This window comes from Polypterus senegalus, chromosome 16 (genome assembly GCF_016835505.1).
Source record: "Polypterus senegalus isolate Bchr_013 chromosome 16, ASM1683550v1, whole genome shotgun sequence".
Taxonomy (NCBI): domain Eukaryota; kingdom Metazoa; phylum Chordata; class Cladistia; order Polypteriformes; family Polypteridae; genus Polypterus; species Polypterus senegalus.
In genome coordinates, this window is record NC_053169.1 from 31,391,401 (window position 1) to 31,407,812 (window position 16,412).

Below are 16,412 nucleotides of genomic sequence, written 5' to 3' on the forward strand. Positions count from 1 at the left end.
CCCGCGATCGAGGAGGGATTACTGTACATTTATGAGAATCCAAGTGGCACCAAACCCCATAATCACCCCCAATGTCATATACAAATTAAAATGTAGTCCAAGCTTTGACGAGAAAGCTTCATCAAGAACTTGTGTTAAATTTGACAGCTTCATGAGGGGGACGAGAAGGAGACAAAAACAGACAGCATTGCCATTTATTTGTTTCCACTTCTAATATTGTTTGGAATCCTGTGTGTCCATTTTTTTTCCTTTTTAAGTGTGTGTGTGTTTTTTTTCCCTATGTCCTGCCCCTTCTCTCATGATGATGATGATGATGATGATGCTACTGAGATAAATCAATCAGCCATTAAACAAATGAGGATGAGCTTCATGCATAGGCATACATGCTACACAAGTGTCTTGGCTTGGGCCTTCTGGTCACCCTCTACTTTACCATCAGAGTGCCACGTTCACCTGGTATCCTTAATGGTCACTCGCTGTAATAGTTTGCTTTTCACTTCTGTTGTTCTTTAACATTTGTCACAACTGAACAGATTTGCAAGTCCCATTACAGGCTCAAGCATGGATTTACAAAAGGTCATTGTTTTAGGATACGTTAAATGCCAATCTCAACTTGTCACTGTAAGTGTGTGTGTGTCTGGTGGGGTTTGACAGGGGACTTGTGGTCATTTGAAGGCTACAGTGCTGACAGAGCCCTCGAACGCCCCTGAATGTTACACCATACATACATTTTCTAACTTGTTTCTTCTGTGGTAGAACACGATTTCTGTCAATAATAAGAATAATACTAATAATAATAATAACAACTATAATAATAATATGAGCTCATTTATTTTTGCATTAGAAGAGATCCATAAAGCTGTTAGCTGACAACTCAAATGCCCTAAAACACAACACCGACGTTCTCAAACCTGAACGTTCCATTTTCAGTTTAGCGTTGTCATAAAATGATTAGGCTCAAGAGCTGCGTTTGCTGTGATTGTAAATGTGACATCGCGTATGCTGAGCTAAGCGTAAGAACAACAGCAACATTTATTTCTATAGCACATTTACATACAAATGACGTGCTTTACAAGATGAAGACAGAGAAAGAAGACAAAATAGATAAGAAAATAGAAATAGGGAACTCTAATTAACATAAAATAAAAGTAAAGTCCGATGGCCATGGAGGACAGAAAAACCAAAAAAAAAAAAACTCCAGACGGATGGAGAAAAAAAAAAAAATCTGCAGGGGTTCCAAGGCCATGAGACCACCCAGCCCCCTCTAGGAATTCTACCAAACATCAATGACCTCAATCAGTCCTCAAGGTATTCAGGGTTCTCATGGAAGAACTTGATGATGACGGTCATGTGGACTTCTGGCCGTTAATCCATCAATGTAGGGACATCACGGTGCTTTGATCAGGTGGTGGTGGTGGTGGCGCAGATCAGGAGGAATACGTTCTTTATTTTGCTAAGACACATTCAGTTAGGAAGCATTTTCAGTTTGCTTTCAGGTCGTTGTTTTGTATCTTGTTATGAATGCCTTAATTGATTTGAACCCCTGCTTGGTCTTTTTTCACTTATGGTTTTCCGGTCACATTAAGTTACGTCTTTAAACTGGCCTTATGTGTGCCAGTGCCCATGAACGGTTCTTTTAGTGGATTGAGAACATTTCCAGGGCTATTTCTTGCTGTGTGCCAGTGCTGCCATTGAACTGAACTTGATTAAGAACGTTCAGCCAGTGATGGATGGATGAGCCTTCATCTTCCTTTCAGTTATCTGACCTCAAATGTGTCTTGTGCCATTTGGCTCGTAGGCCCCAGAGCAATTCTTTTTAGTCTGTTATACAACAAATATTTATAATGCCTAACATTTTTTAACTTTGACTTCATTTTTAATTGTTTTCTGGCAAACTGTCTGTTTCTGATATACTTTTTATAATTTTCCCATTTACTTATTTTTTTTTCTGTGGTAGTATAACTTTATGTGCTTTTTCTTTACTCATTGATTCAAAGCTAAAAGAAGCTTTTTTTTTTTTCTTTAATTATTTTTATCTTGTTGAGAAATCAACCTACTTTATCTGGATTTGTCACGCACTTGCTGCTTAGCTGTAACCACAGCGCTGATAAAGCGCAGGATGTTCTGTCAGATCATGATAGCCATTCCCAAGTGATGTAATACGTAAAGCGCTTCCCTTTTGCTTTGGGGTCATTTTAAAATGTGTTAACTCAGTGCAGTGGTGGAGAGTAAAGTAAATGTGGGACCACCAGAGATAAGAAAAAAGACAAACAAAACTTAGAAGTGTGCAGAATACATGCAGTAGTCCTGAAAACTACTTTTATTTAATTCACTTCCAGATGTTTCTTTCTGAGTGTGTTTGCCTGGGCTGAATTCTACTTCACGTCTAATTCTGCTCTAGTTTGAGTTAAATTGGATGAAGCATGTTTAACAGTGTAGGCTTGGATGTATCGTATGAGTTTATATGAAGATGGCAGCATTATTAGCTCAAGAGCTCCACGTTTTAAATCCCAGCTCTGGTCAGTCGGTGGAGTTTGCATCTTCTCTCCATATTAATCCCATTTTCTTTCCATGCTAAGGGACATGCATGTTAGGTTAATCACTGACTCGAAGTTGTCCCACTATATATGCAAAGAGATCAAGTGAGTGAGTGTGTCCGTGTGTGTGTCTACATGCCTAGAATATTATATGTCAGTGCTGCATCCTCGTAGTGGCAGAACACTTACAGTGCAGTAGAGTCTCGCTTATCCGATATAAACGGGCCGGCAGAACGTTGGATAAGCGAAAATGTCGGATAATGGAAGGCATTAAGAAAAAGCCTATTAAACGTCAAACTATGTTAGAATTTTACACGTTATGAACCTAATACAGTGGCTCAGTTCACGAACGCCTCTGAACAGGTACAAATCGGGTTATGAACAAAAAGTTCACCAAACTTTTGCCTCTGTTCACAACCACACACTTGGTTAGGAACAAGCCAGTTTCCCTTTCGGTTTGTGCCTGCCAATGATTTCCACACGTTCAGTTTCTCCCTGTGCTTTCCTGTGCAGCAAGAGAGAGAGCGAGAGAGAGAGAGACACACACACATGAGAAAAGAGAGACACGCACACACACGAGAGAAGAGAGAGACACACACACACGAGAAAAGAGAGACACACGCACACACGAGAAAAGAGAGAGACACACACACACGCGAGAGAAAGAGAGAGACACACACACACGCGAGAGAAAGAGAGAGACACACACACAGACGCACACACAAAGAGACACACACACACACGAGAGAAAGAGAGACACACACACACACAGAGACACACACAGAACACACACACACACACGCGAGAGAAAGAGAGACACACACACACACGAGAAAAGAGAGACACACAAGAGAGACACACACACACACAGAGAAAGAGAGACACACACACACACGAGAAAAGAGAGACACACACACAAAAAAAGAGAGACACACACAGGCGAAGAAAGAGAGAGACACACACACACGAGAGAAAGAGAGAGACACACACACACAGAAAAGAGAGACACACACACACGAGAGAAAGAGAGACACACACACACGAGAAAAGAGAGAGACACACACACACAAAGAAAGAGAGACACACACACACAAGAAAGAGACACACACACACACGAGAAAAGAGAGAGACACACACACACGAGAAAGAGAGAGACACACACACACAAGAGAGAGACAGAGAGAGACACACACACACACAGAGAAAGAGACACACACACACACACACACGAGAAAAGAGAGACACACACACACGAGAAAAGAGAGACACACACACACGAGAAAAGAGAGACACACGCACACACACAGAGACACACACGAGAAAAGAGAGACACACACACACACGAGAGAAAGAGAGACACACACACACGAGAGAAAGAGAGACACACACACACACGAGAGAAAGAGAGACACACACACACGAGAGAAAGAGAGACACACACACACACGAGAGAAAGAGAGAGACACACACACACAGAGAAAGAGAGAGAGACACACACAGAGAGACACACAGACGACACAAGAAAGAGAGACACACACACACGAGAAAAGAGAGAGACACACACACACGAGAGAAAGAGAGAGACACACACACACGAGAAAAGAGAGAGACACACACACGCGAGAGAAAGAGAGAGACACACACACACAAAGAAAGAGAGACACACACACAGAGACACACACACACGCGAGAGAGAGACACACACACGCACGAGAGAAAGAGAGAGACGACACACACACACACACGAGAAAGAGAGAGACACACAGAGACACACAGAGAAAGAGAGACACACACACACACACACGAGAGAAAGAGAGACACACACACACACACGCGAGAGAAAGAGAGAGACACACACACACGAGAGAAGAGAGAGACACACACACACAAAGAGAGAGACACACACACACAAAGAAAAGAGAGACACACACACACACGAGAAAAGAGAGACACACGCACACACGAGAAAAGAGAGACACACACACACGAGAAAAGAGAGACACACACACACACGCGAGAGAAAGAGAGAGAGACACACACACACACGAGAGAAAGAGAGAGACACACACACACACGAGAGAAAGAGAGAGACAACACACACGCGAGAGAAAGAGAGAGACACACACACACAGACGCACAATGAGAGAGACACACACACGCGAGAGAAAGAGAGAGACACACACACGCGAGAGAAAGAGAGAGACACACACACACGAGAAAAGAGAGACACACACACACACGAGAAAAGAGAGACACACACACACGAGAAAAGAGAGACAAACGCACACACGAGAGAAAGAGAGACACACGCACACACACACACAGAGAAAAGAGAGAGACACACACACACGAAAGAGAGACACACACACACACACGAGTAAAGAGAGACACACACACACACACACGAGAAAAGAGAGACACACGCACACACAGGCGCACACACAGACGCACACATGCGAGAGAGACACACGCACACACGCCAGAGATGGCTGGCCACATAATCCACTGTAATCACGTTTTACAACAAAACAACAGAAAAATGTAACTGAAAAAATGAACTTAGCAACAAAAAATAGACTACGCTCACGCTAGCAACTTGCAGTTCTTGTTGCCGATTGATGCGTTTTTTTTTTTGCGGTGGGACGTCGGATAATACAGAATATTGGATAAGCGAAGATCAGATAAATGAGACTCTACTGTAGTTTGAATCCCTGCATGGTTATTGTCAGTGTGGAGTTCTCATATTCTCCCAGTATCTTTGTAGGCTTTTCTTTGGATGCTCCAGTTTTATCTCCAGAATCCCCAAAACTGTTTATGTGAGGTGGGCGCTACCGCCTAATGTCTCTCCTCTCATTTCTCCTGCAGATCCGACGATTGGCGACAGATTCAAATATTTATTTGAACTACAGTATATATAGTTTTATCTGTACTGAAATATGTATCCACATAATGTTTAGGCATGTTGCGATATATTTCCTTTTTGTACAGGGCTTCCCATCACAATTTAGAGAAGTGTTCCTTCACCAACACCATCCCGGCTATATAACATTTGTGGTAGATATTAGTCTGCACATTCACACACATACCAAGTGTATACTAATACTGGCATTATTATATAAAGACTGCAATGTAATAATACACTTATACATGTCTATGTATATTTGGGAGACTGTGCACCAAACAAATGCAGAAGTACTTCATTATTAATAAAGCTCGACACGTGGGATTGGGCGTCTGTGTCTGCTTATCCCTGACTGATATACTGAACTCTCGACACTCTGACTGGAGTCTAAATGCCTCTTTAAAGTGCTGATGGAATATTGTCTACCATAACATTAATTTTAGATTTGTTTTGGAGTGAGTGGTTGACACATGAAGTCTAATGCTCTCCTAATGCTTTACCTTCACACCAAGAGCAAAGTATGAATATCACAGACATACGTGAAAGCCCATCTGGCTTCTTCGGTTAGCTGAGAGTGAAGATGCCACAGTATCTCATCCATCCATTGTTTTTGGAGCCTATCTCCACAGCTTCAGTTGGAATTTGGAACCAACCAGACGGCCAGTCAGTATGTCAATCTCACACAGGATGCCGGTCAGTGCGTCGACCTCACACAGGACGCCGGTCAGTGCGTCGACCTCACACAGGACGCCGGTCAGTGCGTCGACCTCACACAGGACGCCGGTCAGTGCGTCGACCTCACACAGGACGCCGGTCAGTACGTCGACCTCACACAGACCGCCGGTCAGTACGTCGACCTCACACAGACCGCCGGTCAGTACGCCGACCTCACACAGACCGCCGGTCAGTACGCCAACCTCACACAGACCGCCGGTCAGTACGTCAACCTCACTCAGGACGCCGGTCAGTGTGTTGACCTCACACAGGCCACCGGTCAGTACGTCAACCTCACACAGACCGCCGGTCAGTACGTCAGCCTCACACAGGACGCCGGTCAGTATGTCGACCTCACACAGACCGCCAGTCAGTACGTCCACTCGTACTCCAGTCACCATGACCTGCTTGTTCTTCAGGTGTATTAAGAAAACAGCACACTGAGAGGAAATCCAGGGGCTTAGAATGGAAGTCAAACCGGGGTGGCTGGAGATGTGAGGCCACAGTGCTAGTGACCATCTCATCCAGACACTTCATAAACTGGACCTTTCAATTTGCATACTTAACTGGACTTTACAACAAAATGTAGACAGTGTATTTCAATAGCTCTTTATTATTTAAAAAATGATTACAAATAAAGCTAAATGTTAGCTTGCTTGGCACTAGAAATATGTTTATAATTTCAAACAACATATAAGACATAGAAAATATATTATGGATTTCTTTAAAATACATGAAATAAATGATAAAACTGTAAAAGTAATGTGCAAGTTAATTCAAACATTGATAATATAACAGAATAGCAGCTATCCAGATAACTGTAAGCTTGTAAGAAAATACATTGTTTAAATAACACTACTTAGACATCTACTGCTGTTGTTCTACTCTTCTCAGTTTTGACGATTTATCAGGCACGGACTGGTCCTGCGGCAGACCCTTTCACAGTTAAATGACGTCAAAGGTTATGTCCCTTTTCCCTTGTTTTCAAATCTAGGCATCTTGTGAAGTTTAATACAGCAATTCACAGACACAGGCTAAGTTCACACAAGTTGGGTAACTTATTGGCACCTGAGACTCCTGATTTGACAAACAACTGTCACTCGTTTCATTTGTCAGATGGCTCATGTTATCCATTGCAATCATTTTCTTGAGTTTTTCTATTAACAAGACTGAACACCTGCTTATTTTTTCCTCTCTTAACTTTGGTTAAAGCCAATTGTCCAGTTTTGACAGCATTCAAACTGATGGAGGTTTAAAAAAACAGAAGAGCAAACTCTGATAAAGATTAGGACGATCCACTAATCACCACTCATTTTAGAAAGCAGACTGCTTAATACTTTAAGTTTGTATAGAAACAAAGTCTGTGGCATTCATTTGTTTGACCCCAAGAATATAGTCTGTGAATGACTGAAGGAATTAATTCTTTAAAATTATTTTTTCTGAAAGCTGTCATGAGAGAAGACTGGCTATTAGCAAGAGAAATTTCATATTTTTTTAATTAACAGCCAACTAAAATTGTAAATTTCTGAAAAGTGGGCACTTGAAACTCATTTACTTAACAGCAACCTAGAAACATCTCCCCATTCTCTATTGTACTGATTCAAACCCTTTGCTTTCAAACCTTTGGTAATGAAAGAGTAATAGTGGATTCCCGTCATCTCCTTCCTTTTTGGCTGTTGTATTGATGTATTCTGAGACACTACTTATATAAATAACGAGCAAAAATTGAATACAAAGCTACTTGCTTTCAGAGTTTTTCCATTTGATTTTGCATTGTTTAATTAATCCTTACCGGGACCGAATTGTAAAACCTCAAACAAACCCAAACCTGTATCCTGTACAATGTAAAGGAGGCGACTTTAAACTCACAAAAGTACACTCATGTTTATCAAATACACCTGCTTTGTGTTCTTAATGTCAGCAGCAATACACTGAAATACAGACAAACGTAAACATCATAACCATCAAACAATCAAAAACCGAGGGCACTTCCATTCATCCGTCACGTGCAACACGAATTGAATCAGCACAGCGAATGTTGTGTTCTCAAGATTTAACTGGAATCTGAGGGCACAGCAAAACCCAACTGTCAGGCTGCTATGTTGAGATTACGTGCATCCCTGGGTGGTCTTTTAAATTAATGCCATCATTGGATGTGCGTGCGTGCAGGCTTTAAGCGAGATAAAGTATCAAGCATAAATATTTTGTGTGCCAATGCCTACAAGATAATGCCTTATGACGCTACTGAAGTGTGCCTGCGCCAATAAGAAAACAATCACATATTAACTGTGTCACCATTTCCAAAGCTGCTTTGTGAGCACTGGTTAACAATTTCAAATGTGTGTGATTCGCAGTAAAGACGGAGGGGAATGTGTGTCTCCTTGGGCAGCAAGAACTTTTAAATCGGCTCTCATTCCCTGCATTGTTTAATCATTAATTCAAAGTTAAACAACGTAATACTATTTAGCATTCAGGCTTGTGGCAATAAACAAGCAAGAACATATTAAATTGTAGGCTGCTTTCAAATAACATAGCAAATGTGGTGAAGCAGAAACGGATCCTGTGGTTGAATTTACGAGACATACTGAGAAGTGCGCCTTGGTTTACTCTCAACCCTGCAGGACGAGCCCATGTGTTAGTTTTGGAGAACAGGAATCTTAAACATTAAGGGTTTACCCAAATTACTTAATGGGCAAAGCCACACATCATATGTGATTTTATATATATATATATAAAATCACATATGATGAGAGGCTTTGCCCATTAAATAATTTGGGTAAACCCTTAATGTTAAAGAGTCCTGGTTAGGGTACCAGATCATCCCTGAGCACGTCACAGTCAAATGTATATGTAAGTTGCTTAAATGACTAAGATATATATATATATACATACATATATATATATATATATATATATATATATATATATATATATATATATATATATATATTATATAAAATGTGTGTGTGTATGTATAATTTCAGTCTTATCAGCTTATCTTAGTCATTTAAGCAACTTACATCTACATTTGTCTGTGACGTGCCCTAGGATGATCTGGTACCCTATCCAGGATTGTTTCTTGTCTTGCACCCTGCGCTTTTGGAATAGGCTCTGGTCCCTAAATGGGTTAAGTGATTTTGTTCGATAGATGTGTACACAAAAAGACACACAACATAAAATGTATACATTGATAAATACAATTCACATCACTTGTTGTTGTGACAAGAACCAAAGTGACCACATCCTCAGCGTATCTCACTGTTAGATTTGATTTTCACATCACTAATGTATCCTCAACAACATCCTCATCATTCTCCAGGTTAGTCTGAAATTAGCAATGGTTTACCTAAAATAACCCTGTCAGTACACAAGTCCAATATATCAGTGCATTTCAGTAGCTAAATAAATTTAACATTTCTATTAAGTACAGTAGACATTCATGAAGCTTATGTGTAGGTTATAAAATGGCAAGATCGTAATGAGCATCTCTTATTTTATCAGCTATGTGTAGCATGAGAATGTCTCCACATCTTTCTTCCGTATATGTCCCTAGAGGCTGGCATTCCCTGATATGTGTTCTTGATATGTACATTTCATAAAGAAAGAAAGAAAGAAGCACCGGTTCTATATTACTAAAAGTAAAAACTGACAAAGATGGTGTGTGAATTATTGTGACCCATCCACATGTCACATATAATGGAAGGTCACAGTGAAGTCTTCAGGCGGAGAGCGACAACTTGTCAGCGTGTTGTGTTGCTACACAAAACTGTTTCAAATATAAACATACCTTTTACAGTATTCCATGCTGTCTCTGTACAGTACAAAGCATACTATGATTTTTTTTTTTTTTTAAATCTGCCATTAAGAATATGTAGCTTTAGGTGACTCCAATGTCTTCCAAATAGGATCTAAAATTGTCCAAATTGAAAATGCATGATAAACAAAAAAAAAAAAAAAAAATCCCCACTTTGAGGAAAATAGTCCAACTCCAATATAAATGTCCACTGTTCATTTTCACTGTTTTTCTATTTCTCGACTTTCCTTAACTGAACATTTCATTTTAAATTCACCCTTATTCTGTACTCGTAAGGTAATTCAGTCTCGCCAAAATGCTCACTAAACAGGAATTGTGCTTAAAAAAATACAAAGAAATAAGCATATGAACTTCAACATATCTTAACATTACACCTCAAGGCAAGTTACGGAATCCATGAGATAAGGTAGACCTGCGTTAATCAAAGGCTGGTGCTTAGCTCTCGGCAGCCTTCTAGTTTCACCTGTACCTTCATAGCTGTGGATTCCATTTTGTTGGCTTTACTGGCTCTATATTCTCTTTCCTGACACTCTTAGAGGAATTACACAGGAACCCGGCTTGTCACCTCAATTTTAAATGGTTTTGGTTTTAAAGTTAAACCATAAAAAGATTCAATAGTTCTTGATCCATTGGGGTCAGCAGTAAAGTTACACTGATGAAGCAAAACGGAGACAAAAAGGAACAGGACCATTTTAGACAGCTCATCCCCGATGCATCTCCTTTTGCCTACCGAAAAGATCATAACACTGCTTATAAGGTCCTTGTTGAGGATTCCATCTTCATCCAAGAACCTTGTTGGGTCAAAAACATCTGGATTGGACCACTTTTGGGGATCATGATTAACTGACCACTGGTTAATAAATACAACTGTGTTTTTTGGGATGTGATAGCCCATGACAGATGTGTCAGTCGTAGTTGCATGGGGTATTGTAATTGGTACAAAGCTGCTGAAACGCATTGTCTCAAAGATAAACGCCACAACATTTGGCAAGTTCTGTTGATCTTCAATGCACGGTAGGCGGTTTCTTCCAACAACTTCATCAATCTCTTTTTGTAGTTTTTCCTGGACATCTGGAAACCTGAAGAAGATAACCACAATGTGTTAGTAAAAGGCATGTAAAATATCACTACTTCAACATTTCAAAGATGCATACCACACACATACAGAACATATACAAAACCTTTCTATCTGGTTCAGGCACCCTGGTAGCCAGTGCGTATATCATTAATACATCATAAAATCATCACTGGTAAATTAGCACTTTGTGTTTATATTTATCAACTCTTGGAAAAGCAGGCCCATATAAACAAGTAAAGTGCTACCTTAACACTGGCGATTATTCTGTTTACTCGGTACAAAGATGGAAACAACACAACATGGGGTGCCAGTCCCCTGCTGGGCACGCTGACTAATACAGGTCCACTTTAGTGGTGCCAAATAAGCAGTCACACACATCTTGGGGAGAAAATACACCCAGGACTCTGAAACTGGGGAGGCAGCATGCATATTTGTAAGATTAAGAGCCAAATTTTGTGCTATTTTTAAAATTACATTTAACATGACTGTTATGTCAATTTATTTTTCTGCATTGTTAAATTAGAAAGAAAAAATTCTAAATGTTCACATAACAGACATTGCCCCCTGCTGGCAGAAGAAAACATTTTCATTACTGTAACATTTTATTTTCAAATTAAGTAACTTTGTCTAATTTAAAAGAACTGCCAGTGTAAGTCTTGCGCAATAAACTTTAAAAGGACATGCGTTACAGTCTTGGCATTTTCTATAACACCTGAAGGAACAGACAATCGCGCACATGATAACATACAGTACAATACAATACAATAGAATGTATATTTGTATAGCCCAAAATCACACAAGATGTGCCCTAATGGGCTTTAACATGTCCTGACTCTCTAAGAAGACAAGGAAAACTCCCAAAAAAACCTTTGTAGGGAAAAAATGGGAGAAACCTTGGGAAAGGCAGTTCAAATAGAGACCCCTTTCCAGGTAGGTTGGGCGTGCAGTGGATGTCAAGTATATGTTTGACATGTGCTCGTGGGAGTAAACGTTTAAAGTAGTACATCATCTTTAGGTTTCTGAATTTGTTTTTTTTTACATGAAAGACGCTGTATGAAATGAATAGATGATGCATAAACGCTCATTTCCATTCCGTCTCCCTCCAGCCCGCAGGGAAGAACCTGGGGGTTGGTGGCAGGATTGGCACTCCAGCCACCATAAAAAAAAAAAACCTTCAACTGTTCCATGCCACCTGAACTAGTGTGGTGCTGAGGGGTCACCCGTCGCATTGCTGCACTCGGGTCCTAATCGGGGAGTCCTGTAGTGGGTGCGGCAAAGCGCAGTATCAGCGTGTGCTCCTATCTTCTCTCTCTCTCTCTTTATGTAGTTTTTTCATATGTATCTGTCAAGATATGAATATAGTCCTATGATGGACATCATTCTCCTCTTCAATGCATCATTTAAAATAAAAAAAAAAACTTCTAAATAGAAAATATCTAAATCCTCATTCCAGCAGCCTTTCCTTTTCATACATTTAATTAATTACAAATTAATATAATTACGCCCTTCCAAAATAGTGTTTTGTGCTTCTAAGTCTGATAAAACTTATAAAGTGTGGTTACCAACGCTCACGCAAGCCGTTGTGGAAAAAAGAATGTGAAGTGGTTGTCTTCTTTGTGCCACTATGTTATAAAATGCTGTCTTACGTGATAGTCTCCAAAACCGCAAGTGTTCTGGACTCTTTTAAGACTGCGTCCTACGTGTTGATTCTGCTATTGAGAGCTCTATATAATTATGGTATAAAGGGATTCGATATATTTAGCATCTCCAGAAGCAGCTAATTGTTTTACGTGTTTTATAACTGAAATAAATGTTACTACTTGGCGCCGGTTAATCAGTCAAAGACAACATGAACTATTGCCCGTTTGAGATGTTCACATCGGGTTGATTAAAACTGTCGGCTTTGTAGTTTCGTTACATGATAGCCTACTAGCAATTCTCGGTGGCATATGGGCGTTTACAATGCATGTGCTACTGCTAACAGTGATGTAGCTTTATCAAAAACGAGCTGATGTGAGGTAAATTACCTTACAAGTAAACGAAACATCCAGTGCATGGCCGTGGAAAGCGTATCTTGACTTGCTCCGAAGATGTCATTAACAGTTGGAGGCACGTGTTCTTTTCCGAGAACTGCTCCGTTCTTTACCTCTTTCCCCTGGTCCAGTGCCACGATGAAGGCATCAGTCATGTCTCGAATGGTGCCAGCTTTGAGGGTCGCTCGGTGCTGAACCACTTTGCCATAGATAAAGTCATAAAACTCCTCGTTGAGGGTTTTAAAGTTGTCAAACATCGTCTTTATAGGGTTTGGAAAGCTCTGTAGCCACGGCATGACATCCACAATGCTCCCGGCCCCCACGGTTTTGGCAAACTGGTCATTTCTGCCAATCAATGACTGAAATTCGGCGTCATCGTAGCTGTACCTTTTTCCAAAACACACTGCACTCATTGTGTTGGCTACAGCCACTGCTAAAAATTTGCTAGCCTCAAAAAACTTTTCATCTTCACTTTTTTTTAAAAAGACGCCTATGACTTCTTTGATTTCGCTAAGTATGCCCTGTTCGAACGATTTTCTCGCTTCTTGATTGCAGGTGGAGAAATGCCGGATTGTGGAATGGGCAACCTTTCTGTGGATTTTCCAAAGATCGCTGTAGCCGTTAAATGCCATGCCTTTTCCCCCAGAGATTACCTTGAATGACGTGAAATCTGGTCTCCCTGCAAAATCCACGCCTTTCTTGATGAGGGCTTCCTTAATGGCATCTTCTCCGTTTAGTACCACAACAACGCGGTTTCCCAGCTTGATGCGGAAGACATTTCCGTACTTCTGTGCCATTTTAGAGAAAACGGTGTGGGGAAGGCTCCCGAGCTGGGCTGCGTTTCCAATCACTGGCCACGATAATGGCCCAGGAGGACCCGGGTTGTTTTTGGAGCATCTGAACCTTTGCTGAAACCATTTCCAAAAGTGCATGGCTACCAAAAATGACATGGAGGCCAATAAAAATGTCTGCAGAGATGGCCTGAAGATCTCCTGAAACACGCGCACAATCATTTTGGATCTGCAATGAACAAACCAGAATCATCCAAATCAGACACATTATTGTAAATTATTATGAACAAGTTTATTTGTTTAAAGAAATAGCAAAGTGTTGGGAAAATGGGATAAAATTACACTCTTTGGAGAAGGCTAGAGCGATGGATGAACACGCCCCCTAAGTTGTGTACACAGACAGCTGAAGAATTGCCTTCAAGGAAAAAAAAGATCAAGCTCCAGATGATGTCACTTTGAAAATGACACCTAGCCCTTATAACAATCAGTACACAGGAAACTAGTTGTGCAAATGGCATTAAGGCAGATAAGCTGTTAGTTAAGTCTTGAGAGTTCACGCACCAACCAGTACTCCCAGACACTGGCATGAAGTTACAAAATGATTAGAACGGTGTTCTGTTCTACCAGTATAAGTGTAAACCTACATCATACTGGCATATTTGTAGTTCCTATGCAGTATATCGGCAAATTAAAATCAAACGTACAAAGTACCAAATTATACCAACGATGATATATTGACACATTCTTATTTTTAATAGGTTACTCTCTGAATTTACTAATCGTATGTAATATGATATAATATGATAAAATACATATATGTTAATTGTCAACTATGTAATGGACCACAGTTAGTTCCTGAGTTACGTCTGCAAGATTATATTAGATTATACAGTGTGCTACAATATAATACAGTATATCCAAGACGTTGTGTGTGTCGCGGTTACAAGCTCTCTCCGTGGACGTCTAAACTTACTTCGGTTATCTTACTACAATCCCCAAAACGTGCAAGTTCGGTTAACTGGCAGCTCTGAATTGGTGCGTGCGTGCGCCTTGCGAAGGACTGCCACCCTGTCTAGATTTGTCTCCTGTTATAAGCGTGTAGTGTTACTGGTTTTGGCAACGACCTTCCATGATACTGAACTGGTATAATCTGATTTAAGAATAACCAAATCGAATCGAAATTGTTTCTGACAGAAGATTGCTGATTTGGGCTCCAATTGCTCCGTGCTGCACTGGATAAGATAATTAAGAAAATGGACGGATGGATAAATGGATGGATAATATAAATATTGTAACTTAGGAACTATCCGTGATGTCGTCAAGAGGCCAATTTATTTAATTGGCACTAGTTTAGGATGTTGGCAGGAAACATGAGTTAAACGTGCCATAAAACTTGCTGAACGCACCTTAATCCCCACAGACTGTGACCGGCCCAGAATCAGAAGGCAGCAGTAGCCACTGCTTCCACATATCGTCTTGTTTTCATTGTCCTAAGTAATATGTGACATGCGTGCTCACACTTAAGGAATATTATGCACTGCTCAATTGCAGCGTCGCACCTACGCTACTACAAAATTTAAATGTTCTGATTTTAAACATTATTTACAGGTACTGTAGGTATAGGTTAAACAAACCTACCAAATTTCTACAGATTTCAGCCGACTCAAGTCGTGCTCAAAATGCGTCTAATCTAATAGGATGGTGTTTTCTATGCTCATGGTTAGATAAATAAATACATAATGTAGAAAGCAATAAAAACAAGTTAAAATAATGTCAAGTAACGCCAATATGCTAGAACAGATTCTGCTACTGTATACGTAAATCGACATGCTTACCTTCTATACTCTTGGGTTTCAACTGAGCTGACTACAAGATATTCGTTTTCATTGGTCAGTAAGGCTTGCAAAACCGTTAAGAATATTTAAGAAAAATGCCCCACTGTACCTCAGTTCAACAGCTGCAGTTAAACAGATGCGTAAGAACACGTTTCTTGGCAATCCGTGCAAAATAACTGTTAGCACGCGAAGGACAATAATTCTTTATTTTTCCTAAGTCCTTTAAAAGGTAATCTCCATTTTCCCAGGTAATGCCCAGTTACAACTTCATCGCTTTCAGTAAGTGAAATCTCTCGTCAATTTAAAATTGGGAGCACTTCGTATTTATAGCTTGCACATAAACTTCCCAGGTTTACCAATCTTTCTTAAGTATTTCGTTGACAAATAGGATCGCATTTCGTCACAATCGGATCTGTGCGGTCGGCTTTATTGGGTAGTTGTATGTTCCTGAAGATCTCTCTCTCTCTCTCTCTCTCTCTCTCTCTCTCTCTCTCTCTTTTCTCTCTCTCTCTCTCCTCAGTCATTACATCACACGCGCATTTTCTATGTGTTCGTGTGCGAATATTTAAAACTTCTTGTTAAAAAGTAGCTTCTGATTACCCTCAGCGCAATTGCGTGCGGAGACAGTATTGCCCCAAAAAGTCTGCTAATCGCTGGTAACAATATAAAACTTGATAGCAGTGGAAATTGTGAAAACGTGACGCTTCA

The 16,412-nt window shown here is 40.4% G+C and overlaps 1 protein-coding gene across 2 annotated transcripts; it reads right to left on the reverse strand.

Annotated features, from left to right (window-relative positions):
* Window positions 1-9,989: 9,989 nt before the first annotated feature.
* Window positions 9,990-16,085, reverse strand: LOC120516625 (cytochrome P450 1B1). 2 transcript variants are annotated; one of them, XM_039738417.1, is made up of 3 exons: window positions 15,814-16,085; window positions 13,073-14,098; window positions 9,990-11,046 (listed from the first exon to the last, which is right to left on the reverse strand). In XM_039738417.1, exons 2-3 carry the CDS (start codon window positions 14,089-14,091, stop codon window positions 10,509-10,511), a joined length of 1,557 nt encoding a protein of 518 aa, XP_039594351.1. In that variant the 5' UTR covers window positions 14,092-14,098; window positions 15,814-16,085; the 3' UTR covers window positions 9,990-10,508. The 2 variants fall into 2 exon arrangements, with proteins under 2 accessions (XP_039594351.1, XP_039594349.1); XM_039738415.1 differs by having other exon boundaries at window positions 15,705-16,084.
* Window positions 16,086-16,412: the final 327 nt, after the last annotated feature.